Here is a 27,637-nt window from a genome sequence, read left to right as displayed (position 1 = left end):
ATCACTTACTCCTAAACATCAAGATGGTGCTAGTTTTCTCCTCCAACAAAATTAGCGTGACCCAGCAGGGTGTCACTAGAAGTCCATCTAGATCTGTGTGGTTTCCAGCACAGGAAGGCAGAGGGCAGGTAGGAAGCACCTCACGGACAGGGGCCGGCGTGCTGCTCCTGCACGCTGCTCCACCTGGGCCACGGACTTTCTGCACCATCGGTGGTATTTCATCTAATGGCTCTCCATAAATTTTTCTTCTTTGAGTTTGTCCTGTGGCCTCTGAATCACACATGTTCCATGCTTGTCTCTCCCCTGGTAGTGCTAATTAACACAGCACACGATCCCTGGGAGAGCATTACCTATTGAATCCAGGCTACCACTTCTTGCAGTTCTTCAGCTCCTTGGCTGTCAGCCAGGCATGTCTGTTCGCACCTAGTCTGGTTTAGCCTGGACAATCTAGCTGAATCACAGCTTGAAATGGTGGGGCTACAGATTGTAACGATGTTAAAGCAATAGACTTCAATGCAGAATGAAGCCAAAAGTGACCATTAAAGTAGGGAGTCCTATAAAAGCACCTATTCCCTATATCAAAAATTCCATTTACAACTAAGTCTAAAATCTCCCTCTTCCTCCTTCTCAATCAAGATATCCAACTTGATCCAAAAGCTTCAGACTGACTCAAAGCACAGGTTTCCAGCTAGCTTTACCTTTTGGACTTTTAATACTATCTTATCATTACCTGTTATATTAAAGATGTCACATACATCTCTGAAGGTATGAATTTACAGATTTATCAAGTGATCTCATAACATTTCTCTTTAAAGAGTCAGCTTTAACATCTTACTGTAAGGCAGGATTTCTAGGCTGCAGAGAAACTTTTTCTAAGGGTTTTCCTAAGAGACTTGTAGAAGCTTTTTCTAAGGGGCTTCTAGCTTCCTGTCATTCTTGACTAAGAATCAGAACAAAACACTTGGTGTCACTAATGCCACAATATGAAGAAAATAAGATCATTCTCTGACTCTACATGCCCCAGCATACAAGCCCAAGGACTACAACAGCCTTCCTGGTAATTGCATTGCTTGCTTTCGCTTCACCATGGTGATGTGGATTTCAGAGGAACTGTCCAGTCCAAATTTTAAGGATAGCATCTGTCATCAAGCCTGTAAGAAAGCAGTGAGAAGGCCCACCGACACTCCAGGCATAAAACAGAGAGGCACTCTGAAGAGAAAGGCATCTGGAGTAACACATGCAAACAGATCACGGGAATTTTGCATCTTCCTGACAAGTAGTTGTAATGAGTCCATGTGGGAGACAAGTCAGAGGACCTCGGTCTGTTTTGGTACAGCTGTGCAGTTGCACAACTCATTACATACAAGAACAGTCCACCCAATGCACTGAGTAAATACCTTTCAGTTTTACATAGACAAATCAGCCAAGCCAGCCTTTCCCCCACACCCTCCAACTCCCCAGCGCTTTTGGGCTCCTCAGGGTTGGGGCTGTTTATCCAGTCTCGCAGGCAGTGAAAAAATTAGAGAAAGGCAATACAGAAACAGCAGGGGAGTGTGCATGCGCAGGCACACACAACACACTAACATCAACACGCACTTTTGCAGATTCTTTCTGAGCACTGGAAATAACATACCCATTTCTATAAAAAATGCTGAATAATAATCCTCGATTTCAAAGTAACAATACTTTGGTGTCTTAGCCATGGCAACTTGCTACATATAACAGGATGCAGGCAAATGATAACATGTCTTTATTCAGCAGCTACTTCATTCCCATTTAACTTTCAGAGCTCACAGGAGGGAACAGAAAAGCTAGCAGTCACAGCTAATGCACAGCAGCTTTTGCCTGATCGGGTCATCTCATTCCTCACCCTGGCTCTGCGCACAGCTGGACTTCAAGGCTGTCCCTTGCAGCGACAGAGATTTGAGCCAACTGCAATTTGAGAAAGCGCGTACACTTTTACACATATGGCCATACACAGCTATTGCTTGCCAGTCATTCTCCTCTGGTACAAGTCACCCGCATTGGGATCAAGAAAACTGATTTTATGCTACATGTTTTAATTTACGTACTTATGGAGGTAAAGCATAAAGAAGGCAACTGCAGGTGTCACAGCAGTAAGAGTTCAAATTTCAGACAAGGAACCTGATCCACGTGTTTGGTGAGTACCCGGGGCTTGTACCTTGTCCTTAGGGGATTGCCTGCATTTCTCCATATGATCATCGCTTTTCCTCATTTGCACACTTTGAGTTCATTCACCATGCTTGGATCAGAAAAACAGAAGTAAATATAATTACACATATAAGGCACTGCTTCTCAAAAGAGTAATGCTTGTTTTTTCAGATCAGGGGTCAACTTTGACTAGGTAAAGGGTGCTTTGCTTTTAGAGGACCAGCTAAAAACAGCTGTGTTAAGTCTCCTATGCAGAACGTGGTTTAGTCTGGCAGATGGAGATGCTAAGTCAAACTCATTAATCTGTTACCACTTTCACCCACCCACAAAAATCCCAGTGGTCTGAAGTCATGGTTTGCTGACACAAATCTAGAAACCTATAGCTTGTACAACAGCTGCAACCAAAATAAAGTTCCAGGAAGACAAAAATGCTTCATTTCATTACATGGGTAGGTCAGAATTATTCAAGACAGGGATCTCTTGCAGTAAAAGAAATTTGTGTCTGAAAGTATCTGCGTGCTTGTCTGTGGTACAAAACTGGAAAAGTTACCTAACGAGTCCTGCAAAATGCCTGTTCTTCACTCTGCACACCTGAAATACACCACAAAGGGTTAAAGCTACAGGGTAACAAAATATTCCAAAAAGAAGCTTTTATTAAAAAATACCCCAGCTTTCACTTGCAGCCAGAACAGTTACAAAAACACCACTTGTTCATGTAACCTCATCTAACTACCCCCTACCCCAAACATGGGAACGGCAGGGACCAAGGCTGAAAACAACTATAAAGCTGAGAAGCCAGCAAGCTGTTGTTCAGAGCTGGTTGGTGTTGTGCCTATCTCCATATCTAGAAAGGTTCAATGCTTTCATTCTGGGAGGCCAAAAGAAACTAAATATAGCAGCAGGCTACCAGCAAACACCCAAACTGGCATGGCTTCCAGCTACCTGAAAGATCCATCCCTCTTTGCAGGCCACTCGGATAGCTGCAATCCTTTCCCTTGTTTGGGGAGAATGCGCCATAGGGAGGCACTTTCAGGTTTTACTTACATGCATAATTGCAAACACAAACTTTAGGATGGAGGTAATGCAATAACACCACCGATACTCCTCTCGCCCCACTTGGGGGAGATCATCTGGCTCTTTCAGATTGCTTTTTTTATTAAGCCTGACATCCGCTTGCAAACAGGAGGTAGCATCCTCATTTCACATGCCAGGAGCCAAGGCAAAGCCTCTTACAGCAAGCGCCTCTTAGCAGAGCAGAGACACCATCCAAGAGCATCTGCTCTGTTTTAACCTCTGGCCTTTAAGGAGGACCCAGCAAGGAAGAAAACAAAACCAAACCACCTTCTCGCTGCAGACTGGCTTTGTTAGTTTGTATAAGGCTGGATATTGTGGCGAGGCTTTTCAACACAGAAAAGGCCTTGGGGAGAGATGCTCACCTCGGCTTCTGAACGGCATCTCTGCCACTAACAGCCCACGGATATTGTGTTTTAAGCAGCAACCCTGAAGACAGACCCCAATTTCAACCAGGCTTTGATTTAGCTTAAAGACATACATGCTCCCAACACAAAAAAAAATAAGGTCAAAGAAGCTTCTTTTGAAAAAATAAATAGAGTAATAAAGCATTCTTTCAGATTAGCTTCACAGAGGATAAATCACTGAACAGATACAACCATCTTATCTTGTTGGCAAATGGTATGTTACAGTGTCCAGCTTTACAGGAAATACGTTGGTCTGGAGAACAAACCGACTTTTTATTGTGTAGAAAAATGCTGCTCTTTACTTTTTACAAGATTTGTTTGTTTTTAAAAAAAACATATGATCTCTAAGCAGTGCCAAGCCTGCTTTGCCTCCTGCCTCTCAACGCTTTCCTAGATGCCTTTAGGACTTCCTAGCAACCTCACGGCAGAAACACGATCCATCTCTTTTTGCCAGAAGGACAACTTGTTTAAAACAAGATCCCAGCTGCCCTCCTGCCATTTCCCAAATGGGTGGGATGCAGTAACCACGGGACCCCACAAACGCTGGGGGAAAGGCGGTGAAGCAGGCAGGGCTTTCCCAGCACACGGAGGTAAAGCTTTCCCCTAACCCTCCGTTTTCACCCTCTATTTGTCCCTTCTAAAGCCAAACACTGACATTAAGAGCACCCGCTGAGGAAAGCGGCCACTGAATAGCTAATGGGTGGTTACAGAAACGTCGCTGGCTGCGGGATCCAGCGGCAGCTACGCCTGTTCAGTATTTTGGCACTGATTTATGACAAGTATACTCGCGTTTCCATTAGCCGCGGCTTTCTCAGTTGACCCCTTGGCTCGGAGAAGCAGGCTCGACATTAAACTCCCATCAGCTTTCGGTACTGCTGACCTCATCCCCAAAACTTGCAGCGATGTTTTACATCAGCCGGGGCCGATGCATTCCATTAATGCTCCCCCGACTCGGGGAAACATCTGCTCTGTTTACACTGGTAGCAGCATGGAGACCACTTAAGCATCACCTCTGCTCCCCGAGCCCATGGCGGGAGGAGCAGTCACACATGGGCCAGGTCCTGGACCTCCCGGCCCCCAGCACGATGACCCAGCCATTAGTTATTTGACAGGGCAGAGGTCACTTAAACCATCAAGGCGCAGGAGAGGTGTTATGTAGTAGCAAAGAAAGTGGTTTCCTTCAGGCCAGAAGTGCAAGCTTGAGAGAGGTATTTGTGCTGACTCCAGCTGAAGATGAGCAGGCTGATTGGAAATACAGAAGGATTAAAAGAATGCCAGAAAATCATTAATTTTTTTTAACCCCAGTGGTTTTACAGATTCATCTGTTCAGGCAGAGATTCAGTGCATACAGCTGGTTAATGCAGGTTAGAGCTCACACGTGGAGGGCACCTCTCTCTGTGCCATCACTAGGGTGCTGGGTGCCAAACCCACCCTCGCACCCCTCCGGCTCCACGGCCAGGGCAGGCCTACCTGCAGGGTAGCTCTTCCCACAGCAACGGGAGGAGACAGGATACCTTCCTGAAAGCAAAGCACAGTTCATCCAAAACAATCCCCCCCAACCCCCAAATGTACCCCAGGCACCACCTTACACACCACAGCTTACCAGTAGCCAGTAGCTTCTTACGGGGAAAGCCTGACAGCTCTGAAATAGCTGCTCATGTAGGCGATGCTTATCTATCAGTACCACATGCCAGACAGTTATGGGAAATCTCCACCAGATCAAGGAGATGCTACTACATATTTTCCCAAGGATTCTTGACAGCTAAGACCTCCAAAAGGCAAAACCCTAAACCACTTGACGTTCCTATTGTTCCAATGTTAGATGTACATTAAATTAACCCCCGATGTCTTCTCTTGCTGCTAGAAACTTTCTTTTCTATTAAGCATCTAGTCAAGGCTGTAGTTGCTAACAAGCCCACGAGGGCACATAAAACCAAACAGAAGCCTTGGAATATCTGACAGCATCTGTCACAAATAGAGATAGAGCGCACCACATACGGGGACGTTCAGCAAGGGTTGTAAGTTTTTATTATAACGAAGTCAGGAACACGATCGGCTGTTTCCATCACTGATCATTTCGCCAGTTACATGGATTTGCTGCATTTTAGATTTCTGCCCCTTTTACAGAGCTTTGCAGAGCTTGGACTATGAGCTTGCATAACAGTTAACATGAGGGGACCACAAAAAGACCTTGATTCTCACAGAGGTCTTAGGCACTAAAGCCACTACTCAAACACCCTTGTAAACAAAGCAGGAAATCCACCCCCTAAAAAACAAAAACACCTTTTTTTTTAAAAAACTGCACACTAACGAAGGCTGGTTTGATTAGGGCTGTGGCATGCAATTCAGTTAACTGCACCAATCCTGAATGTGATGGCAGGTATTGGGGTGGGAGAAGAATAAAAATCGTATTTGCACTTGATCTTCTGCAATACGTTAGGGATGAGTGACACGATCTGCACAAATACTCCCTGTTTTTCACCTCATTCCCAGTGCCCAAGGTGTCGGCAGCTCACAGCTTTGCCAATTCCACTGCAAAGCAAAACCACTAACTTAAGAAAGCATTTTTACCTAATCGTCTTTCAACTAAAGAGATGAAAAATCACTAGAAAAAAAAGCTGGCGCTGAATGAGAATTCAAATTGTCCCTTTCCAGTTCCTTAATTCGCATGTTAGGGGACAACCACAGCTGGGAATTTCAATCTCTGGAGCAATTAAAGAAAATTAAATTCAGGGAATGAAGCCTTATGCACTCAAAGCTTCATTAACCCTGTCACCTTTTAATTAAATATGTGCACATGAAATTTTGGACAGAGAAAGCATTTGCCTTATTGACAAAGCTCGAGTTTAATGGCAAATTGGTACTTGCCCTTAAAAAAAAAAAAAAAATACTGGGGTCATAAACTCTAGACCTCTCCAGATCCACAATGGCTTTATTAAATACGTGGTAGAAATTACTGCCTATCATCAGCTCCCACTTCACAGGAACGTCTGTTCTCCCTCAAACACCCTAAGCTGCACTAACAAAGCTCTGCTTTGGGCTCCCTTCAAGATAATAGGCAGCCCCACCAACACCATGGATAAAGCACGAGCCAGGATTTAAGAGCCCTGCACTTACTATGATCTGTTAGGGAAATAAAGTTGGCTAGCTACAGCAGGATAGATTTTTTCAGCCCACAGAGAAGAGATTAGAGTATCTAGCCTGTCTTTTAAATACTGTTCATCCTTACAAAAGGCTCAGGCAGGCACCAAAGGTGGTGTGTGACTAGGACAGTTTAAAGGATAATCTTTGAAAGGGGATATTGTCAAGTTTGCCCAGCCTAAGTACCCAGCTCGCTTTGTGCAAGTTACCATCTGACTTGCGAGGGAGTCACGCCGCCCGTGTGCTGGCCTCCCGGCTTTGTCCAGAATGTAAATGAAGAGCACTACTAGTTTATCTGGATGCGCGACCGCCTAGCAGGGACTGAGCACAAATCGCTTTGATGCTTCCCCGTATTCATCCAAAAGCAGTGTCACACAACTGATGCACATGCAGGTGGTCACGCATACCGGGACCTGCAACATGGAGAGGGAAGAAACACGCAGCCCCTTCCCCTGTCTCCAAGAGATTTCTAAGGAATCTGCCACCTTGAGCCAATCGTCTCACCCGGAGACATGCTCTTGTCCCCCTCATCACTAGCAAGTAAATTTATACCTCCAGGAGAGATTAGACTTCAGTTTGTGTTGGGTTTTTTTTTTTTTTTTTTAAAGCATCTTTTGGGGAGATGAACTTCAGTCTTTTGTCAGCACACAGTGATCAACTTTGCATTTGTGCTTTATTGCTGACCGATGTTTTTTAGCTGTTTTAACTATTTCAAAGATGATGGCATGCGTTTAAAGAGATTACTTTCTCTAACTGTCACTTACCATAAGAGTTGATACATTTTACAGTAAATGACACTTCCCTTTTCACACTTGCCCCTCTTTCAGGGAACAAGCTAACATGACAGCACAACTGTTCACACAAGGCCTCCAAGGGATGCCAGATTCCCAAGCGGATGCTCTGCCCAATTGAGTGAAGAGGCGCAGCTCCATTACCCAGAAACAGGCAATTCCTTATGCTTACAGCAGGCCAGTATTCACAGGTTAATTGCTGCATCCCCGAAATAATGTTCTTGTTCTGATTTCATAGCAGCCATATTCTCTTACATGGAGCATAGAGAGCTGTTTCCTGCTATCGGATGCCCTTGGTACTACCAAGGACAATCTGAACGCATTGAGTGTGACAGGCTCTCACTGAATGCAAAAATAAACGCAGCCACTTATGCTTCCCCAGCCTTTGACACCTACAAGGGAAGGGGCTCCCTACTACAGCACCAGCAATGAAGAGCACATGAATTTTGTGATGCTTGAAGTGCTACCAGGCAGAACACAACACATCACTCCATTCCTCTGCTCCTGGAAATTACAGGTCCATTAAGCTTTTTGTGTGTGAGAGATGGTCTTCTCATCTGCATGCAGCAAATAAGCAAGGAGGATTCACATGGTGAATCTGCACAGGTATGCTACTGGGTAAAGGGGGCCATTTCCAATGCAAACCTGCTCGTACAAAGAGTTTTGCTCCCTAGTTCTGATGCTATCATTTCATGATGACAACATTTCCTGACCCAGTTTCTATATCGCTCCTCGTTCCTCTGCTACAAGTAGTAATTAGTAATGTCAGTGTTCTGGCTGGATTGCTACAGTACATTAATAATGCAAGAGTAGTAACAGAGAGGGAACAGAAGAAGAAAGGCTTGAAGGTTAAAAGCAATAAGAGAATGCATTTTGGGGGGCACTGGAAGGGCAGGGAGGAGGAGGAGGAGAAAAAATGCTGGCCTACTGAGATTATAAACTTTATACTTCAAAACATACGTTCCTTTCAGGTGGAAGCGGTGGGTGAGTCAGTCATGGTTAATTAGAAGATAATATGCAAATAAGAATGACACACAGAGGTGATTTTTACTAAATTAGAAGAAAACTTCTGTTTCACCTTCCTTTTCTCCCTCTAAACTTGCTGCCTCACCACTTCATGTTCCCATTTCTCCGTTAGTCGTGTTTCAGAGGTCAGTGGTAGCCTCGCATCCAACACACACTGAAGTTCCCTCTCTCCAGAGGAACTTCTGCAGAGAGCAGCCTGTACCTGCCCATCCGCAGCCAAATCTTTAATGCTGGTAGCCAAGCTGCTCCTGGTTCACCTTAACCTGAGGCTCTGCTGAAGCTGTTTACGACAAGTACTATGAGCCTAAAATAGTGCTGGATTTGAATAGGTAACTCAGCATCTCCCTGTGCTTCCAAGGCCGGGGAGTCTTCTCCAACACAGACAGCAGCTCCCTCAACAGCAACAGCTTCCCCACCATGTAAGGCACACAAGCCTCCTCATAGCACTGAATAAAACTGCTGGAGCTGCAGCTTTGACTGCATCACTTTGAAACTTTTCCCCCCTTAACCCCACTTTTCCTGATAAGTCCAGCACAGAAATAAAAGAAAAAGGGAACCTACAGGTTTGGTGTTGATTCTTCCGCTCTTCCAATTGCTGAATGAAAACTCACCTTTACAGTGGAAGGGCCAAACTGTCTCCTGCACACCAGGAAGGCAGCTTGTTTGCGGCTGACTCTGGTCCAACACTGAAAAGCAGGCATCTTCTAAAGGGATTGGCGGTCCCTAATTTTCTTAATGATTTGCAAGACACCTGAGCTAACTTTTAAAGGTCATTTAGCAGAACTGACCAGCCACGCTATTTCTTCTCCCCACGTTTGGCATTTACAGCTTCCTACATGGTACCAGAGCTCTTGTTAGGGGTGATGTATGAAACAAAACAAAGCACGTGGTCTGTCCACTAGCTGAAATCACATACATCTCTCCCCCTCGTGATATATATTCCAATATATCAGCTTATCAATGTTTTTATTTAACTGCAGCATAGCTCCCTGTCACTTAAGAGAACTATTCCAAAGTCCTCTAGCACTAAGTTCTCAGATGACCACCCAGAAGGGACAAAAAGCCAGCAGGATCATTGAGATGAGCTCACAAAAGAGTGGCAAAGGAGGAATTAAAAAACTGGAAAGATCAGTTTCAGCACTGCACTGCTTTTTCAAAGAGACCTTTCAAGTATCACTTCCTCTGCAGAGAGGAAGTGAGAGGAGCTGGAGGTTCTCCGATACAAACAGCTTCCCCTCCACAACAATGATATAAAAGGATGGGTGTTTTTAAAGAGAAAAAAAAAAAAAAAAAAGAAAAGAAAAAAGGAAAGCAGGCCAGCCCTGAGCATACTGTGACCAAATTAGGAAGCAAATTCTACTGACAGCCTCCAAAATGGACATCGTCTGCAGCAGCCTTGTATTAGCTCAGGAAGTCTGATCTGCTGAATCTGTTTATGTGCGAACAGAAAGGAGAAGCAAAACACCTCCTTGTACTACACATGCCAGGTTAGGCCATCTCAGTGCTCTGGCCCAAAGGAGACAGTCATCAGCTGCCCTGACAATACTATTCGAAACCTCCCCTGCTGACTCACAACCCTCCAAAGATAACTGCCCTGGAAACACTAAGGTACAGCAAGATGAGGTGCACGCAGAGCGTCAGGGGTTTTTAAGTGCATTTTTTAAGTGGTTAGCTGTGGCAGATGAAGCTGAGGTTAGAGATCAGTGACTACTACGACAGGAATGTGAGGGGGAGGAAAGAGAGAGGGAAGATGTAGCTTCTCATCTAAGGCCAGAACAATGTTTTTAATTCAGCTTGGGAACAGCCTTTTTCCATCCTCTCCAACCTCCATTTCCACTGCAGCAGCAAAATGATAACCCTGCTCTGATGCTCTGCAAAAACAAGTAGCACTGAGCAGAGTTTTAACCTTAAACTTGACCCTGCTGCCATGGAGGGTACCTGTACTGAGCTACCACAGCAGTCCAGGGTCGCTCCGTGGCACTGATACCTGTTATGAGGACAGACAAGTGACAGAGGCCAAGTTACTTCACTGTTTAAAAATCAAACAAACCAAGCAATCTGAGCACTCTGGTCCATAGAGACTTACTGTTTCTCCCCAGTGCTAGGGCAACCACGTTACATGACTCCCTCTCTTGTTCCCTGCATGAAATGAAAGAACACCTCTCCTCCTTTTCTTTTTCAAAGGGACCTGGGAGGAAAAGGCAAAGCTTACAGCTCATCTCAGCCTGCAGCGAGTCTCAGCCTCTGCTCCACCCTTAGCACAAACACAGCCTTCAGGGTCCTTCCAGCCCCAGCAGTTTGGCTATCGGACCACTTCATCAACTTGCCACGTTCAAGGCAGCCAAGGACCTTTCACACCACCCACTCAGGGTGCTCTTATCCAACCCCTCGTGGAATCCATCGGCTTATCTCCAATGACACTGTCACGGCACTTCTGCACCCACCACCACAGGTTTCCAGTTGCTCTTAGTGGCTCCTTCACCTAAATGGTGGCAGGCTGTGCCCAGGGAGAGAGGGCAAGACAAGAGTGCTGAGGCTGAAGTTCCCATCCGCACATGAAGTTGCATTCAGCTTATTACCTCTGGACCTTTCCTCAACAAAGGACAAAGCTATGAAGGGAAGATAGTGCTGCTACCTCTTATGGACCTGAAAGAGGTATTCACTGGTCAGTAAACAGTGGGAGAATTGCCTTTTCACTGAATGGATATTGCTATATAAGGCAGAAAGCAAGCACAGGAGTAAGCTTTGTTGCTTGAAATTGCACTGACTTACACATTCTATTTTTAAAGAGACTAGTTTGAATTCTTGCTTTCAACAGCTTTTTTTCTTTCCTCTCTAAGAGGCAGATACCCCATTTAAACTGACCTCTTTCCTCAGGTCCATTTCCAGGCTGGGCTTTGCCCTCTCCTCCTCTGTCAGACTCATTTATCAACCAAAGCATTTCCACATACCACTGCATAAATAGACTTGACCTTGTAAAAGCAGCAGCACCTGGGCTCCCACTGATGGAGTCTTTCCACCCCATCACAGCAATTAACCCAGCCCATTCCTACCCTTTTTTCCAGGTGAGGTATTCTGAGAACTCCCACAGCCCTTTCTTATGTGTCCTGAGGAAGGGTGGCAGGTATACAGACAAGGCAAAGAGTGATTCTGGGCTGGATCATTGTGCTTCCTCTCTGGAAAGGAACACGTAGGAGCAAGCTACCGCAGGCGCCACTCAATTCTTGTAGTTGCTCCTGGCCCAGACCAAGCATAGACCAAAAAGAAGCTAGAGAAGTACATCCAAGGGGGACAACTCAACTCCTGGTCCCCGAATTTCCCACGTGCTCCCTCTCAACCAGGGAGCAAACTGTGGGCATGCACTGTCCAGCTTCCAGGGAAGCAAGGAGAGCCCCTGGCACGTGGCTTCCCCTCGTTCCCCTTGCAGCCTCCCTCCAAAGACAAGTAGCTTGCTGAGCATGAAGCTGGGGATGAGAAGATCTGACTCCCAGCACTCCTCATGTAACTTTGACCCTACATGCCTCGACGGGGATGGACCACGTGGTTTAGCACGCTCATAGTCTTCCTAGATGGGACTGTACTTTTAAGGCTTTGCTGTACCAGGAGCACTCCTGTTATCTATCTTCCTCTAGGACTTGGCAATAAAATCTACTGGGGTGTTATCTGCCGCCTACAATCACCTCAACCCCACCTTCAGCCTCAGTCCCTCCCTCCTGCCTATCCCTTTGAGATGAGATACTCCTGGTGCAGTACGGCAGGCGCTGCCGTCGATAGCATCGCCGCTCGCCCTGCCTGCAGCACAGAGCACCGCCGCTGCAGACGAGTTTCAATGTCCTTTTATGGAAGAAAAATGAAAATCGCCTGCCCAGCCGCTGAGTGCCTCCGAGCCGAGCTGAGATGACAGACGGAAACTTGCCATTTGTTGTGGTTTTGGCAGTAATAGAGCGGAGTGTGTTCCCATGCGCACCGCTCATTTAAAAAGGGTGCAGCGAAGGCACTGAACTGGACGAGAGAGCAGAGAGCTCCTGAGCAGGAGGTTTCAGAGATGCAGCGCTGACGAGGAAGATGGCAGAGTCGTGAAAAGATGGCTTGGACTGTTCTGCCAGCCTGGACAAGCAGGAGACAGGCCTCGGGATAAAGGTGTAAGCAGGCATGAGTGCTCCATTCCCAAACCCCCCAGCAAGACACTTAGCAAGTTCCTCTACACTGCATTTCCCCTTCTTCCTCATCCCAACAAATTCTGCTAAGCCGCATTCACACAGGCACGGGAGAATGAGAATTTAAATGCAGGAGTTGGTTCTTGAGGTCACTGCCACCAGAAAGCAATTACAGGGGTCTGCCATAAGTGAGTGCCACCTTTGGCTTTGCTCTCCACTAAAGCTGCGGGGCTAAGCCCTAAGTAACAATCAAATCTAAATAAATAGGCTCAAGGAAAAGCATACAGAGAACAGCAATAAGGACAGCTGAAGAGTGAATGAGATGGGGCCATGGGACCTTCAAAATGTTTGCACTGCTGTCAGGAAGCTGAATGAAACAGCAGACTTCAACAGCTGGGAAAACATGTTGCAAAACAAGGAGAATTAAGTAATTCTCCATATGCACGTCCTACTCTAAGGCATTTTGGACAAGCTCAGTTTCTCCAACCGGAGCCATTTTTTTTTTTTCCATGTTGCACACACACCCTGCCAGTGACAAATCTTGATATAGTTTAAGCCTAAAACTGCAGCACATCTGGAGTCAGGCAGGGCAGCTCCAGGCAGCAACGGGCCAGCCTCTACCACAGAAGTAATGGGCCCTGTGGTATGTGTCGGATGACATCCTTGGGAGGCTATGTCATCCTGAACACATCCTGGGCTGCTGGGTACTTGGTTACACAAACATTTCCCTTTGCACCCTATAAAACACTTGTAACTGGGTCATCAGTGGCTGGGGCTGCATCGTTACCCACCTCTGAATCACAAGCAGCTGTGTGCCCCATCACTGCACCATGTACAGAGATCACAGGCATTGCAGTACATCTCCCAGCTCCTGATGTAATTTTAAGTCTTGCTGCTCATGCAACAATTTCAGCAAGGCCACTCACACCAAAGTTGTTGCACACCCTAAAACACGACTTACGCTTATTAGCATAGGTCGTGGATGCAGTGTTATCACCCTGCTAAGAGAAGCCATGTTCAGACACAGCTTGCTAGGCAGAGCTCTGTACAAGCTTAAACTTGTCTCACTTCCAACAGAAAATGAAGGTTAAAAGCAGCTGGGAGCATCTGTTCTCAGCCAGCACCTAGAAATCAATCCTGAGACATTCTAGCAGCTTAAAAAGAAGTTCTCTAAAATACCACAACAGTCCTGCAAATTAAACGTACACACAAGGATAGCTGTGGCCAGAGAACCTAACCTGATGATGAAAAGGCAAAAAAGTGAAGATTTTATCCACATGACACAGGCACATCAATGGTTATTTTTCCAGCATGACAGTTCAGATGGCCAGCAGGCAAACCCAGGCCCTAAAGAGCCTCACTAATAGGATGCACTAAGGAGCCCTGAGCAAGAGGGGCAGCTGCCCAGCCCGAGGGCAATGCAGTTTAGCACCATGCAGCCATACCCATCACCTCTTTCCATCCAGCCAGCACCGAGGCAGATAACAACTGTCCAATAAAGTAACAAAAATTTGAAGCTATGCCAAGAAGTTTTAAGGAAAAGTCTTGGAAACGCATGTCCCTGCAATGTGGCCTAGCTACAAAATGAGCGTTGAGGGTTTCGAGCTCCCGGCACCGGAGGGACAGCGCGGCTCCGTGCATGCATTATTTCCATGGCAACAGCAGCTTTCACCTCCCCATCTCTTCCCTGGCTGAAAGCCCTGCAGTGCTTTGTGCTGAGACTGCAAAGAGGGGAGACGATCGCAACACGGCGCCGGGGATGGCAGCGAGCAGCCCAGGAACAAAAGCCTTGTTGGTGAAAACAATGTGGGATCTTGGGAGGAGGGAGGCAAGGCAGAAAGGATGGACTTCCTTTTCTGGTGGGAAAAAGTACTTCCCCCAATGTGCAAAAGTGCACTCTCACTTCTCAGTGCTGCACAAGTTAACAAGCAACATGTGCCTTTCCTAGTTTTACCAGAACTGCCAGCTTTGGTTTGCTGTGTCAGAGCACAGGGAAGAGAAACACGCATCGTTAGAGATGAGAAATTCAAGTGCTGCTTCCATGTAGGGATCCCTGCGGAGAATAAGGTGGAGGTTGACCAAGCAGGCTGGAAAACCCTCCTGTCACTGGGAAGCCTGGCTCCATGTGCGGTCAGTGAGCTGTTATAGAGCAAAACCTCAAAACTCAAGACAGGTCTGAGCAAAAGCTGCCTCTCCCCCAGCACCAGCTCAGACTGCCGACACGCACACAGGAGAATGCATCCGTAGGGTGGCTTGGGCAACATTTTTCCTTGGCTAATCAAGCTTTTCCTCCACCTTGTAGTTCATATTAAGTAGTAGTAGTATCGTATTAAGATTCAAGCCCTGGCCACCTAACTAGGAGCCAAACTTCACGCCACACAGCTGGAGCCACAGCAGCCCTGGCAGATGGTGCAGGCTCAGCTGTATGCTCTCAGTGCAGCCATTCAGTCTCCGAAAGCAACTGGGAACTGCCCATTGCTCAGGTTACCGTTAGCCACGTTTTGGTCACTTCAAGGTGCAAATGACTGGAACTACAGAGAGATGCACAAGCAGTGATGTGGGTATGCCCAGAGGTGCTCTTATTATTGAGCCCAACATACATATATACATGCAAAATGAAGGCTTCCAGCTGGTTCCCATCACTTACTTTACAATACATCCATAGCCAGCCCAAATAGGAACTGACCTCAACGCAAGATTTAGAGGAAAGCCTGAGAGTATCAACATGAACTCTCAAAGCAAGACAAAGGATCCAGGTGAGGGAGCACAGAAAAACAACAGGTCCACCATCTGGTCCTTCTCTCCCCACCCTTGAAGAGCCCTGAGGTTTCAGGAGAGGCGCATTTTGACCTTTCCCTTTCCACACCTCCCCTGGCTTTAGGTTCAGCTGTGCAAGCACGGTCCTTCCAACCAGAGAGGGACTCCTTCCAGGATCAGTCATCACCATCACCAAGGCTGCCAGAGGCACTGCTAGCAAAGCCAATGCATCCTCTCCAACCTCAGTAGAGTTCCCTAGATTAGCCCTTTCCTCCCTAAGGGCAACAGTTTCCTGCAAGTAAGAGCATTAACTGAAATTATTAATTCTGGAGAGAGACAAGATAGCAGGAATATGAAGAACCACTGCAGTTGCTGCTATGAGACAGCACCACATCCTGCTATCTGAATTCCTCACCCTTGATTTCAAATCCTGAAGTCGTTCAAGACTTCTAAGAAGAGCAAAGCTACTCAGCAGATTTTCAGCTAATGAATCAACACAAGCTGTCCAGGAAACTACAAATCCAGCCCACTGGAATGCTGCAACCCCAGGGAGGGGGGGAACAGGCAGTGAGCTAGGAAGGAAATGAAACAGTGAACCAGAAGGAAAGGAACATTTCAGCACTGAGCCCTCTTACCACAGTTACTGTGCCACATTACACATTTTAGGAAAAAAGCACAATTTCAATTTGTTTTGCACACTGAAGCGTTCATGTTCTTCAAGCCTGAATTTTGTTCTGTGGTGCTGACATATGTACATTTTGAAAACAACTCCGTTTAAAAAAAAAAAAAAAAATTTAAACATGAATCAACATTGCCACCTAGTGACCAGCAAACCTCTTCACTCATGACACCTGGATGATCCCTCAGAATCACATTTCCTTCCCAAATGCTAGAGGTGGATGTTAGCAAAACATATCTGGAGATCAGAGTTGTAGAACAGAATTGTGCATCTTTCATAAGCACCTTTCCCCTGCCAGTAAATTCAATTTTCACTACAGAATGCAAAGCTCACCGTTGGCAACTTCAATTGTTTCAAACAACAGAATTTGATGCCCTGTTACTTTCTCAATACAGGCAAATGGTCATACAATGTCAAAATGAGAACCCAAAGCTATGGCAACTATAAGCATAAGGTTAATGCACTCAAGAGGAATTTCTGTGATTAGCAGAAATCTCTGCTAGGGGACAGGCAGTTCCCCGAATATTGCACGAGATTTCATTGTTGTGGCTAAAGTTTCGCAAGATGCCTCCTAGCTTCCGTGCTAAACACTGATACTGTACTGGCCTTGGCTCACTGGCACCAGATATAAGTAGGGTTCTGCACACATTCAGGAGACTGGGAACAACATTTCTATGCTTCCATTTTTCCACAGAACAGATGGTGCAGAAGCAGCAAGTTTTCCTCACGCCATCTCCCCATCGGGCCTGACGATTCTCCCGTTATGGCTATTAGCAAACTTTGAGAGAAGTACAAAGATCTTCTGCCCTTTGAATGGCTCACATTTCAGTGAGCTCTTCCAACAAGTTTTTTTTTGCCACTTCCAAATGAACCTCTATTGAGGCAGCAGCATAAAAAAAAAATGCAGATGCTAATTCTCTCAAGGACAGCACATAAGGTTGTTTCAGCTCGTTCTCCAGGAGTTTCATGAGCTAAAGGATTACAGTTTGGTTTTTTGCCTTTTAAACACCCAGCTCCCTGTTCACCTAAAACACTTCTGTATATGCAAGGCAGCAACCTATGGCATCCATAAGCTTTTTTAGCCAACATCTTCCAAAGAAAGAAAAGAATACTGCTGTCTTTATCAACAGTGCCCTGGAATTCATCTGTCCAGCCACACACTTTTATAGAACATCAGTAGGATCCAGCAAATACTTTGACTGCTGCCCCATGCGTGAGATATTCATTCACCTGCTACTAGGAAGTGTGAGTTGTCCTCCCAGCTCTCCTGCCCAACACTCCAGAAGAGACCAAATGGCAAAGTATCCCCCAATTACCTTTCTGCAGCGGGGATTAGGGCAGCTGAACCGCTTCACATCACTGTCCAGTAGAGCTGGGAAGTTACAGAATGGACACCTGCAGCCCAAAGTAAGATGCCATTAATGCAGAGTGCCAAACATATGGTTTGCCGAAAGCAGATTTAGTCAAATAGCTTTGTGGTAGTTAATAACACTGCCAACCAAACGCCTGCTGCCAGGATGTGCTGACTACTGCCTTTTTGCTCATATTTCTTCGATCACTTCCCTGTTTGCAATCAAAATATTATATACTCAGCACTGCTTTTGACCATGTAATTTAGAGGATCAGCACAGAGCTGGCAAGTAAGTCTTGGGGGAGACAAGTCTATTGAATTTTAGTCTGCTCCCAGTCAAAGACAGACCAACCTGAATAAAAACAGACGTGGGAAGGCAGAAGACTGAATTTATAATACAGCTCTTTGAAAGCTACCTACCTCACAGTCAGCATGGATTTAGTTTCAGGGAACAATTTGCTACAACAGTAAGTGCAGCCTGCATCCTCTGCTGGACACTTACCTGACAAGCTCATCTGCACAGGCAGCAGCCACCTCCTCCTCAGCTTTCCGCTCATAGTACTTACAGAGGATGTTCTCTGGAAGCACTTTCTCCAGCTCGCTGGTGGGGAATGAACACGTGCAACTGCCTTCCATGCAGCTGAGCTCTGACTAGGGTTGGAAGGAGAGAGCTCAGGTTCAGTACAATACTAGCAAAAAGCAAGACTCGGTACCCACAACATTTCAAAATAAACTGGTGCAGAGCCTTAAGCAAGCAGATGACTGCCAGAGAATGTGTTTGCTATGAAAAGAACAAGACTAGTTAAACAAATCAGGCCTCAAACAAACACTGGGCATGAAGATGCTGTTGACAGCTGGGATCAAAGTTCACTCACTCCAAGCCCACTGTGACCACAGAGCAGCCCACTATTACTGTACGGTCTCTGTTGAGAACTAGCACTCTGCTCATGAACAGCATGTTGTCAATATGGTCACGTAAAACACAGCTGCCAGTTCATACGCTTACATGAAATCTAGATCTCAGAGTACAAAAGCACCCCACAGTTTGCTCATCATAGCTCAAGGCAAAGGAGCAAGCACACCTCAGAGCAGGTTAATGACTTGTTTATAGCTCAGCTAAGGACTAGGGTAATTGCTAGCTAAATTGGAGACTAACGTTAGTAGTAACATAGGGGAAGCAACCCCCAAATTAAGTTGGGATCACAGCGATATTATGAAGGACAAGTACTCTTAGCTAGGAGGAGACTGGCCAAGACAGAGATAAGAGTGTGCTCTCTGTGCAGACACCACTGGTTTATTAAGTAGAAAATAAAAACCAGATGAGTGCAAGTTGTTGTTACTATGAATGCTGTAGAAAGTTTTCCTAATAATCCAAGTTGCTAAGCATAGAGCACAAAAGATGGAGGTTAGCAAAATTGAAATGCTATTCAGCAAAGATCCCACTGTGAAGCTGTTGGCTTCACTTGATGGTGAGAGTGACTTCTTGGATTTGGATTTCAGGACACAATTCCACTCAAATATTTCCTAGGAAGTGCGGTTACATCTGATTTAAGCAACAACAGAACGCAAACAGCAGTGTGATCTCCCAGTAACAATTCACCCATTTTCCCCTGATCCAGTTGGGAAATTCTTACCTTCCCAGAGCCAAAGACTGCCTCCTGAGCATATTTAATTAGGCACTCCTTGCAAAACAAGTGACCATCTGCACACTGAGTTAGCTCTTCAAACGCAAACTCCCCATAACAACAGCGGCACTCTATCATCTGACCATCCTGCAGCCATAAACAGAGGTATTAGAGTCATCATCAAAACATCAATAGCTATAGCAACATACAGACACATACAACTGCAAGCCATAAACAATGCCAGCACTAATTCTAAAAGAGAAACAGATATACACCATTCCATTAGATTTCTTACTTGGTGGTCCAAATTGACTAACCACAAACAGAAACTCAGTTTTAAGTAACTTAATACCTATACGTCCTGCTTGACAGGTTCCAAAAAGCTACAGAACACATCGTGTTTAATAATTCCTAGCTCACAGGCAGAGAGGCATCTTGGGCTCGGGAAGCTGCAGTCACAGGGAAGCAGCAGGGAATACACACCATTCGTATGGGGAAGACCAGGCTTCAGATCTGTTGCCCTCAAAAGGAACATTTACCCATCTGCCTGGAGACACTTTGTCTTGGCCTCTTCACTGCAGGGGTGGAGAAGCTTGCCCCTGTTAGAAAGTAAGTATGCCCGCTTCTTCAAAGGTCCAACATCTTTGCCAAAGTTTGAAGAGAAATGGGCACTGAGAACAAAAAGTTAACCCACAGCCGCTGAACTGATCTCTAACTTCTCTCTGTTTAAAGGGAAAGACCTGATTTTCAGGTTTTTAAAGAGTTCTTTCTGCAAATAAGGAAGGCATTTCCACTGGCAGAGCTCCAACAACAGCAAATCTGTTTTAAGCAGCCATAATGGTGGTAGCAAGAGCAAACCTGGTACTATTCTATTGCCATGTTTGCTCTGTCCAGTAAAGATACAGCAGCAGCTGACTGAATTACTACAGATCATTACATGCATCAATACTGTCTTGCTGGACTCAGCTCTTGCCTACCTTTTCTAAAAGCCAAACACACACTATGCAGGTTTTGCCAGCTCAGCAAAAGCAGCACAGTGCAAATGCAGCTTCAGAAAAGCTCCATTCCAGAAGCCAAGAGTCTGTGAAGTAGTAAGTGCAAAACAGTGTCTATGCATAAGCTGAACTCGACAGACCACATTATAGATACTGACCTTCTGATACTGCTCCTCATTCATCTGCAGAGCAAGGAGAAAGTCTGCATGCTGTAAGAGAGACATATGCATCTGTATTTACAGAATAAAGCAATTTTCCAGCCTCTACACTCTCCTACATTATCTCAGGACTTACAAACCACCATAAAAGGCTCACTGTCTTCTTAGAACATCACTCAGCCCATCCTTCCAATCCATTAAGCTATTTATGATTCAGCGAAAACAGATGGGAGAAGCAAAGGCAGCAAGAACAAAGAACTGAATGCTATATTATGAAGGGCTGCTGGTTCAGGTTTCCATAGGCAGAGATGATCTCACCCAATGGGCCCCTCCAGAGAAAGCCCCAAGGAACATTAGCTTTGTGTTTAAAATGAGACACTATCCATCTGCCTAAGTGATGAGGATCTTTAAGAAGCTACTGCAGAAAGGACTGTGGGTGCAGAGCTGCGAATTCACTCTTTCCTCAGACTAGGAAGGGAACACAACACACCAGTGGGTGTTGCAGGGTTCTGCTTCGAAACACATGGTCCTCTGCACAGGACAAGACGTTCTGGAGACACAGGACTGCCAACTTGTGGAAGGCAGAGTGAGTGGACAGACTGCCTTGGGCCTGGTCATTATTCACCACAAACACTGAGCTATCATTCTAAGCCCTAAAGGAGCAGAAGAGAAGCCTGCTAGCAATTAGAGGAAAGATTTAACTAGTAGAGCTTTTACTACTTTGTAGCAAAAGAGGTCCAGAACAGTGTTTTCAAAATTAGCAGCTATATATTTAAGTAAATATGAAACTCTGTGCTTGGCTTTTTTTCCTCCAAAAATTAGTTACCAGGGAAAAGTCATACATGTTAACAGGTAGTAAAGGGGCAAAAGTAGTCAGTTATTCAGTATTTTGTTCAGTGGCTGATATTCGCTAAGAGACAGATTTCCCTGTTTAGGGCCAAGGTCTCTACAGTAGTTGAAGTCATTTACACCGCAAGATCAAATCAGCTCCTACTACTCACCTCTGCCATCTCCTTAACTTTCTGCTCATAGAATTCCTGCTCCAGTAGCACCGGTGGGAGAAGAGAGAGCTTGTCATACGACCTCCAGTGCCGTCTCTTATTCTCCAGGAAGAACATGCGTTTCTCAATTTTCACATCTCCTAAAGCAGAATTAAAGGCACAATGAAATGGGATTGAGCAGCCAGAACAAAGCTTAAATCCTTCTTCCCCTACCACTACCAGCTGCATAACCTCAGCATCTCAAACAGCACTGTACCAAGCTGGGGTACTAATGAAGAATATCTCCCAAATAAGACAGTGACAGAAATATAGGTGGTTTGGGACCACATCCCTTTTCAAGAACAGTACTTTCTGCTGCAAGACAGTTCTGCTTACTATAACGATGCAGAGAGCACAATACATACAGGTTGGTAATTACCTTGCTCAAATTTGAAGTCTATATAGGAATACTGATTCATTTCTTTCCTCCTTTTTCGTTTCCCACTGGTTTCGGGAGACAGCTCCTGCCATTTTTTGATAGCATCTGAAAAGGCCTAGAAAATAACATACAGACTTAAATCCTGTCTGTTCCTGGAAAAAAGCAGAAGCACATACTTCAAATCAAAGCACAACACAAACATATGCATAAGACTGATCCAAAACTGGAAAGCCAAACATCGCGCATGGAGGCAAGCATACCTCTTTCCTTTGCTCACCTTGTTGCTTTATATACTCATAAAGCAATCATTCCATCAAAACAAAACAGTTGAACAATACTTCACAAGACCTCAGCTATTAACTCTAATACAGCTGGTGTCCACCCTGATGCAACAGAGGTGGTGTGGCTTTTTTTTGTTGTTGGGTTTGGTTTTTTATTTAAAAAAATCCCCAAAGCTCAAATACTCAGTGCTCACTCAAGAAAGTGAAAAGGAGTTTTTGTTTTAGTTAAGTCCTAAAATAGTAAAGCAGCTCAAGTAAGAGGAGCATGTCAGAGGAGTAGATCCAAGTCAAAAGCTCGAAGCCACATTTACATTCAGTCTGTTGATACTTAAAACAAATGTCTCCGCAGATCCATTACAGTGAAACTCTTTTATGAGGAATACAGGACTCATTCCACAAGTCGTAATAAGAAGAAACAGGACAGTGAGACTTGGGCTTTTTTTCAATTACATGCAGTCAGTTAACTAATAGCAGCAGTTAAATGTCTTAAGATTTAGCTAAATGTCTAGGCTTTATTGGCAATTATACTGCACTTCAGTGGCAATGTACAGGAATGCTTCTCAGTTTAATGCATCACCCACCATCAACTAGCTAGCGTTTCCCCAGTTCTCCTATTAGAGAAAAGTGAAAACTTCCCACAGTGTTCTGTCTAGTCAATAAATTTTGCAAATCTGTACTAAATGGATTAATACTTCTTAAAAGGAAAGGAAGATTATTTAAAAAGCCCATAACCACACACTAGCAGATGGTATAGTAAGACAAAAGACATTGCACTGCTCTCCACAGACACAGGAGATAACCCGAGGAAAGAAAACAGACTTGAACTGGAGAACCTTTCGCGTGATTGCATAGTGTCCCTTGAGTTCATGTAGTGCCCACTTAATGTCTTGGCTGCTCAACATTTTGAAGTCTGCCATAAGGAGGTCAGCTGCCTGAATAAAGCACCGTTGATCAAGTGGGGCAAGTTTGGAAAAGTCAAAGTAGTCCACTTTAGGCACCTAAGGAGAAAATACAAAAGATGTAAAAAGGCTGCTATAAATACACACAAGAACACCCCAAGCCACTCTTTCAGTGATCAGGACCTTCTGCAAGACCACCCAAAATTCAGGTTACATGGCACTCGGTTCTAAGCACCTATCTAACCATCAGCTTAGAGCACAGCACGGGTGTGAGGCCTACTGATCTCTGCACTTGCGTGAGTAACCTGCCCTGAGCTGCACCACGCTGCGGCTCTGCTCCTGGCAGGACACACACCACGTCGTTTAAAGCCACTGTGCGTGGCTGCAGGATACAGCGAGGAGAGCATACCTTTAGGTTGCTATAAAGGGCGAACAGCTTCATCAGCTCAAGGTTGAGAGTAGAGCCTCCAAGAGCAGAAAGAGATATTCAACACCTCTCTCAGGCCACACACAGCTATTTCAACATACTCAAAGCAGCTCAGAGAATTTTTTGCCAAATGGACTTTAAAAAAAAAAAAAAAAAAAAGGCAAAATCAAGAAGCTGTAGGGACATCTGCAGTTAGGAGGCTGAAAGGCAATGCCTAAAGCCCACACAAGAGAGACCTGAGGGTCAAGTCTACTTGATGTGACAGAGTGGCTATGGAATTCTTGTATCAGTTATCAAAATGAACATTTCAGATGGGGTAGGCAGGGCAGAGGGTCCTGCTGAAGGCAAAAGAATGGACACAGTGCAGCTATGCAACAGCAAAACAGGAAAGTCTTGGAAGTCATCTTGCAAGCAACTAACTATTGCTATTTAATGCCATTTTAAATGTAACCAGAGGCCTCCTGTGAAAGTATCAGTCAACCAAGCCCTCTACAAATACGCACTAATAGAACCAGACATCCCAAGGTCCACTCAGGTTGAACAGACTAGATGAGAGACATGCTGCAGATGAGGATACTCTCACTTGCCTTTGTCTCGTCTTGGCTGGCAAGCAGGCTGCTGTTGGGATTTAAAACCACTCTGCCTTCCTTCTTTGGGTAATCTGGATTTTCTAGAAGAAAGTTACAAAGTCTGCAAAGATAAATATAGTTACTTCAGGGTTTGGGAGCTCAGGTTCATTCCTCACTTGTCCCATTTTTAGTATCCTATAATTAAGAGGCTGGGCAGGCGAGTCACAGCCTGCCCAGTAAGAACCAAGACAGGTCTCAGACTAGAGCAAACTGAAAGTAAATGACTGAGAATTAAGTAAAGAATTATCAGCTATATGACTGCAGAAGGAAAAGCAAATAGGTCTGTCTTCCAATAACTACATTTACGTCAGAGTGAAGCTTGTATGGGTACTAAGCAACCTACATCTCTCCATGCCAGAGGTGAGCAATCAGGCTTATTTTGCCTCTCACATCCATGGGTAAAACCATGTAAAGCAGTACCTCCTTTGAGCACATATCCAATCCTACACGACTAAAAGTTGAGGTTACTTTCTGCTACTCTGGAGTTAACAGTATGAAGACCATATAAGAATGAACGTTCACAACATTAGCAGCGTTAATTGAAATCTAGCTGTCATCTACTGTGGCAAATACATCTACAAATGCATCTATGGAAAAAGAAGCATACAAACCCCTACACAACCCCTGAAAGGTTGATGTCTTCTCTCCACAAAAGTTTACAGATTCAGATTTGAATTAAAGCCTCCACTTTCGTATCAGAGCAGAGACAGAAGCATGTTTACACTGTGTTTACATGCAGTATGTATTCTGAACACAGGTTTCAGTGTAATAAAGCTTGAAATCACACCAGCATTGTCCAACTCCCACTTGATACTGGTCTAGTGAGAACAGCATTTAGAAAATAATCACTAAAAACTGCTGAAAAAAATGCATACTGGCCTGTAAATGCAGCATACCCGAGGTCCTATCACAAACAATCATAACTGTCAGGTACGTTTAGTTTAACTGAGTCTTTCAGCTTAGAAAAGAGTCTAGCGAGAAGTTTCAGAATACCCCATTGCCAGAGTCCCACAAATACTTCAGAAGCCTTTTCAAAGGGAAGCTTGCTGTAAGCTCTCTGCCTGAATCAGACTTTCACAGCTTATTCTCAACCATCACCAACCAGCTGGGTCAAATAACATAAGCTGTTCCTCAGTTTCCCCAACTGTAGAATAATATCCTTCTGAAAGGAGCTAGGATAAGCAATTAACATTTATAAAACTTTTTGAACCAGAAGGTGCTAGGTTGCAGCAAAGACATAATTGCAGCTAATTTACATTCCTGATGTCAGAAATCAGTCCCTAATTAAGAAATCCGAACTGGCTTGAAGCATTAACCCACTATCAAGGCATGATTACTTTAGCCCTGTTTTCACATTCAAAGCAGAGGCATTTCTTTTTGTTTAATCAGGTATTGACATATTGAGCCAGAAGCTTTTGACTGAGTGTGAATGCTTCTGCACACAAAAGCTGAATAGATGATACCCTGCTAAGAGGAGCTCCCACATCTTATCTTTCACATCACTTGAAAGTTTTAAGACGATCATTTTGGAAAACAACAAAATATCTTGGCACCGAGCATTTAATAGCTTCTAGCCCTCCCCCCCGGCCCGCCATCCCTTTTACAAAAGATAACTGTTTTAATCCAACAAAACAGCAACTTCAAGGAGCTCAAATCACTGCAGCTCAAACCCAAGGGTTTCAGCTGGGGCACAGTCAGAATACATCTGAACTGTTCTGCATGTTGCTATTTCAATACTCAGGATTTTCAGAGATGTTAACCTTCAATGTCTGACAATTAGTTAAGTGGGTCCCAGCGCGCAATGCACGCACACTTGCAGCACTGTTCATTAATATCTGCACCACAGGACACAGAGCCAGTTAAAAGCCTCATCCCTGCCCAAACCCAGCCACCCTTATTTATTATATTTCAAGCCTGATTCAGCTTGACATACCATGGAGATCAAAGAGACCCTGCCAGCGAGGCTGACCAGTGCTTTGACCCATTTGTTCTCATACAAAAGATGCAGTGACAATTCAAAAGATAGTTTGGTTAAAGGAATAAAAATATGGAGAAGAAATCTTTATCATGCAGTAAGTGGGTAACGCACCACTGAGCAGACACTGTAGATGGCCTACAGGGAAGCCTGTAAGCACCTTTTCATCTCACTGGGTCTGTGGCACACAATGGGAGAGAAGAGATTTTGGGAGCAAAAGGGGAAGGAACACATTAAGACTGATAGAAGCCAATGCTGGGATTTAATACTGTCAGGCTTCGTTAAATCCCTGCAGGACACAATAATGAGTTTTTTCACATAATTTGTGAGAGGATCCTGCAGCCAGATGCCTAATTCCAGCAGCCCGATCACCCCAAGGAATAGCCCTGCTGGTCTTCTGCACTCCCAACACAACCGTCCACGCCGAGGTGCACCAAGTATGCGGTGCAGGCACCTGAAAGCTTCTCTCATGCTGACCGTGCCACTGCTGCAGGGAAAGCACTTTTGAAAGACAAGAAAGGAGTTACAGTCTGATGACTTTCTAACCAAGAAGTCCTACTTTGGAGACACGACTTCACAACACAGGCAAAGGCAGGAGAATAGGAAATCTCTGCCCAATGGATGGGATCATCCTTAGTTCCTTGCCAGTTAACTTATTTACGATCCAATAACTAATTCTAAGCCTCACGCACTTAAATACCGCTTAATTAGCGCCCTAGTTAACTGGAAAGGGCATTGGATTCATACAAGATAGAGTGAATACTCTGGCAACCAACACCTATTATTCATTCTTGTATCACATAATAACTAGTTTCAACATGTTTGAGATAGCAGTGACAGCTGCAGAGAGAGAGAAAGAGAGAGGGGCCACCTAGCATCAGACACCAGTCACAAGTGATTTACTTCAAACCATTCTCCCCTCTGTGTTGCTGGTGCCAACACACGCAATCCTTCGCTCTTCAGCTGCGCAAGCTTTACCCAAAAGGGTAGGGAGATGATGCAACTTATCGATAATGTTAATGACTTTTTTTCAACTTTTGATTCTAACACGACTCCCAGAGATATCAAGCATGACGAACGCTAAGGTATTTGTGAGCTGTTAACACAACTGAGAACGCAACAGCTCTCATGCTGATTCTCCACTTCTTTTATTTCCCTTCTCGGCTCACGTTTCTGCTCCGTTTGACCAAAATCAATCCCTCAACAGATATCTAGAGTCAATCCTACCAGCCCTTAAATGTGTTTGCTCTACTCAATCTGCAAAAAGTGATGTGAGAGAACTCAAACAGTACCATTGCTACTTGATTAAAGGGGATAAAAGCCAACATACTGACACTAAATAAGGAAGTCCAAAACAGTGTCAGTTTTATCTGGAAAAATCCAAAAGTCCGTGAAATGAGGAGGTAGGAAACTGTTTTCTCCAACTCAAAACTCACCAACCCACCTTTGTACCATGTTTTATACAAGTCATCTCAACACCTTAATCTTGACACCCTTTTTAAGAACTCTAGTAATAGTTAAGAGGAAATGATATGTAATATCTTCAAATAAGCAAAAGATCTTAAAAGCAGAGAATCTACAGCACAACATCAAAATTAGAGAAGATTTAAGAAAAGCTCTATTAGAAGGGAAAAAAAAGAATCATTCTCTGCTCTTTGGCATTATCAATGCAGTGCT

General features: G+C 44.7%; 1 protein-coding gene across 6 annotated transcripts in view; it reads right to left on the bottom strand.

Annotated features, from left to right (window-relative positions):
* The window catches only part of RNF216 (ring finger protein 216), an 81,606-nt gene that overhangs the window by 32,981 nt on the left and 20,988 nt on the right, over nucleotides 1-27,637 (bottom strand). For all 6 annotated transcript variants that reach the window (XM_032989049.2, XM_042798720.1, XM_042798719.1 and 3 more), the window contains 8 exons: nucleotides 23,944-24,046; nucleotides 22,864-23,028; nucleotides 21,750-21,864; nucleotides 21,332-21,471; nucleotides 20,331-20,381; nucleotides 19,187-19,324; nucleotides 18,055-18,203; nucleotides 17,518-17,596 (listed from right to left, as the gene is read on the bottom strand). In XM_032989049.2, coding sequence (XP_032844940.1) covers nucleotides 17,518-17,596; nucleotides 18,055-18,203; nucleotides 19,187-19,324; nucleotides 20,331-20,381; nucleotides 21,332-21,471; nucleotides 21,750-21,864; nucleotides 22,864-23,028; nucleotides 23,944-24,046 — 940 coding nt within the window. The remainder of the gene's footprint in view (nucleotides 1-17,517; nucleotides 17,597-18,054; nucleotides 18,204-19,186; nucleotides 19,325-20,330; nucleotides 20,382-21,331; nucleotides 21,472-21,749; nucleotides 21,865-22,863; nucleotides 23,029-23,943; nucleotides 24,047-27,637) is intronic.

Source organism: Tyto alba, unplaced genomic scaffold (assembly GCF_018691265.1).
Source record: "Tyto alba isolate M040663 unplaced genomic scaffold, T.alba_DEE_v4.0 Super-Scaffold_28, whole genome shotgun sequence".
Lineage (NCBI taxonomy): Eukaryota > Metazoa > Chordata > Aves > Strigiformes > Tytonidae > Tyto > Tyto alba.
Note: the sequence above shows the minus strand (reverse complement) of the source record. Positions and strands in the feature narration are given on the sequence as shown.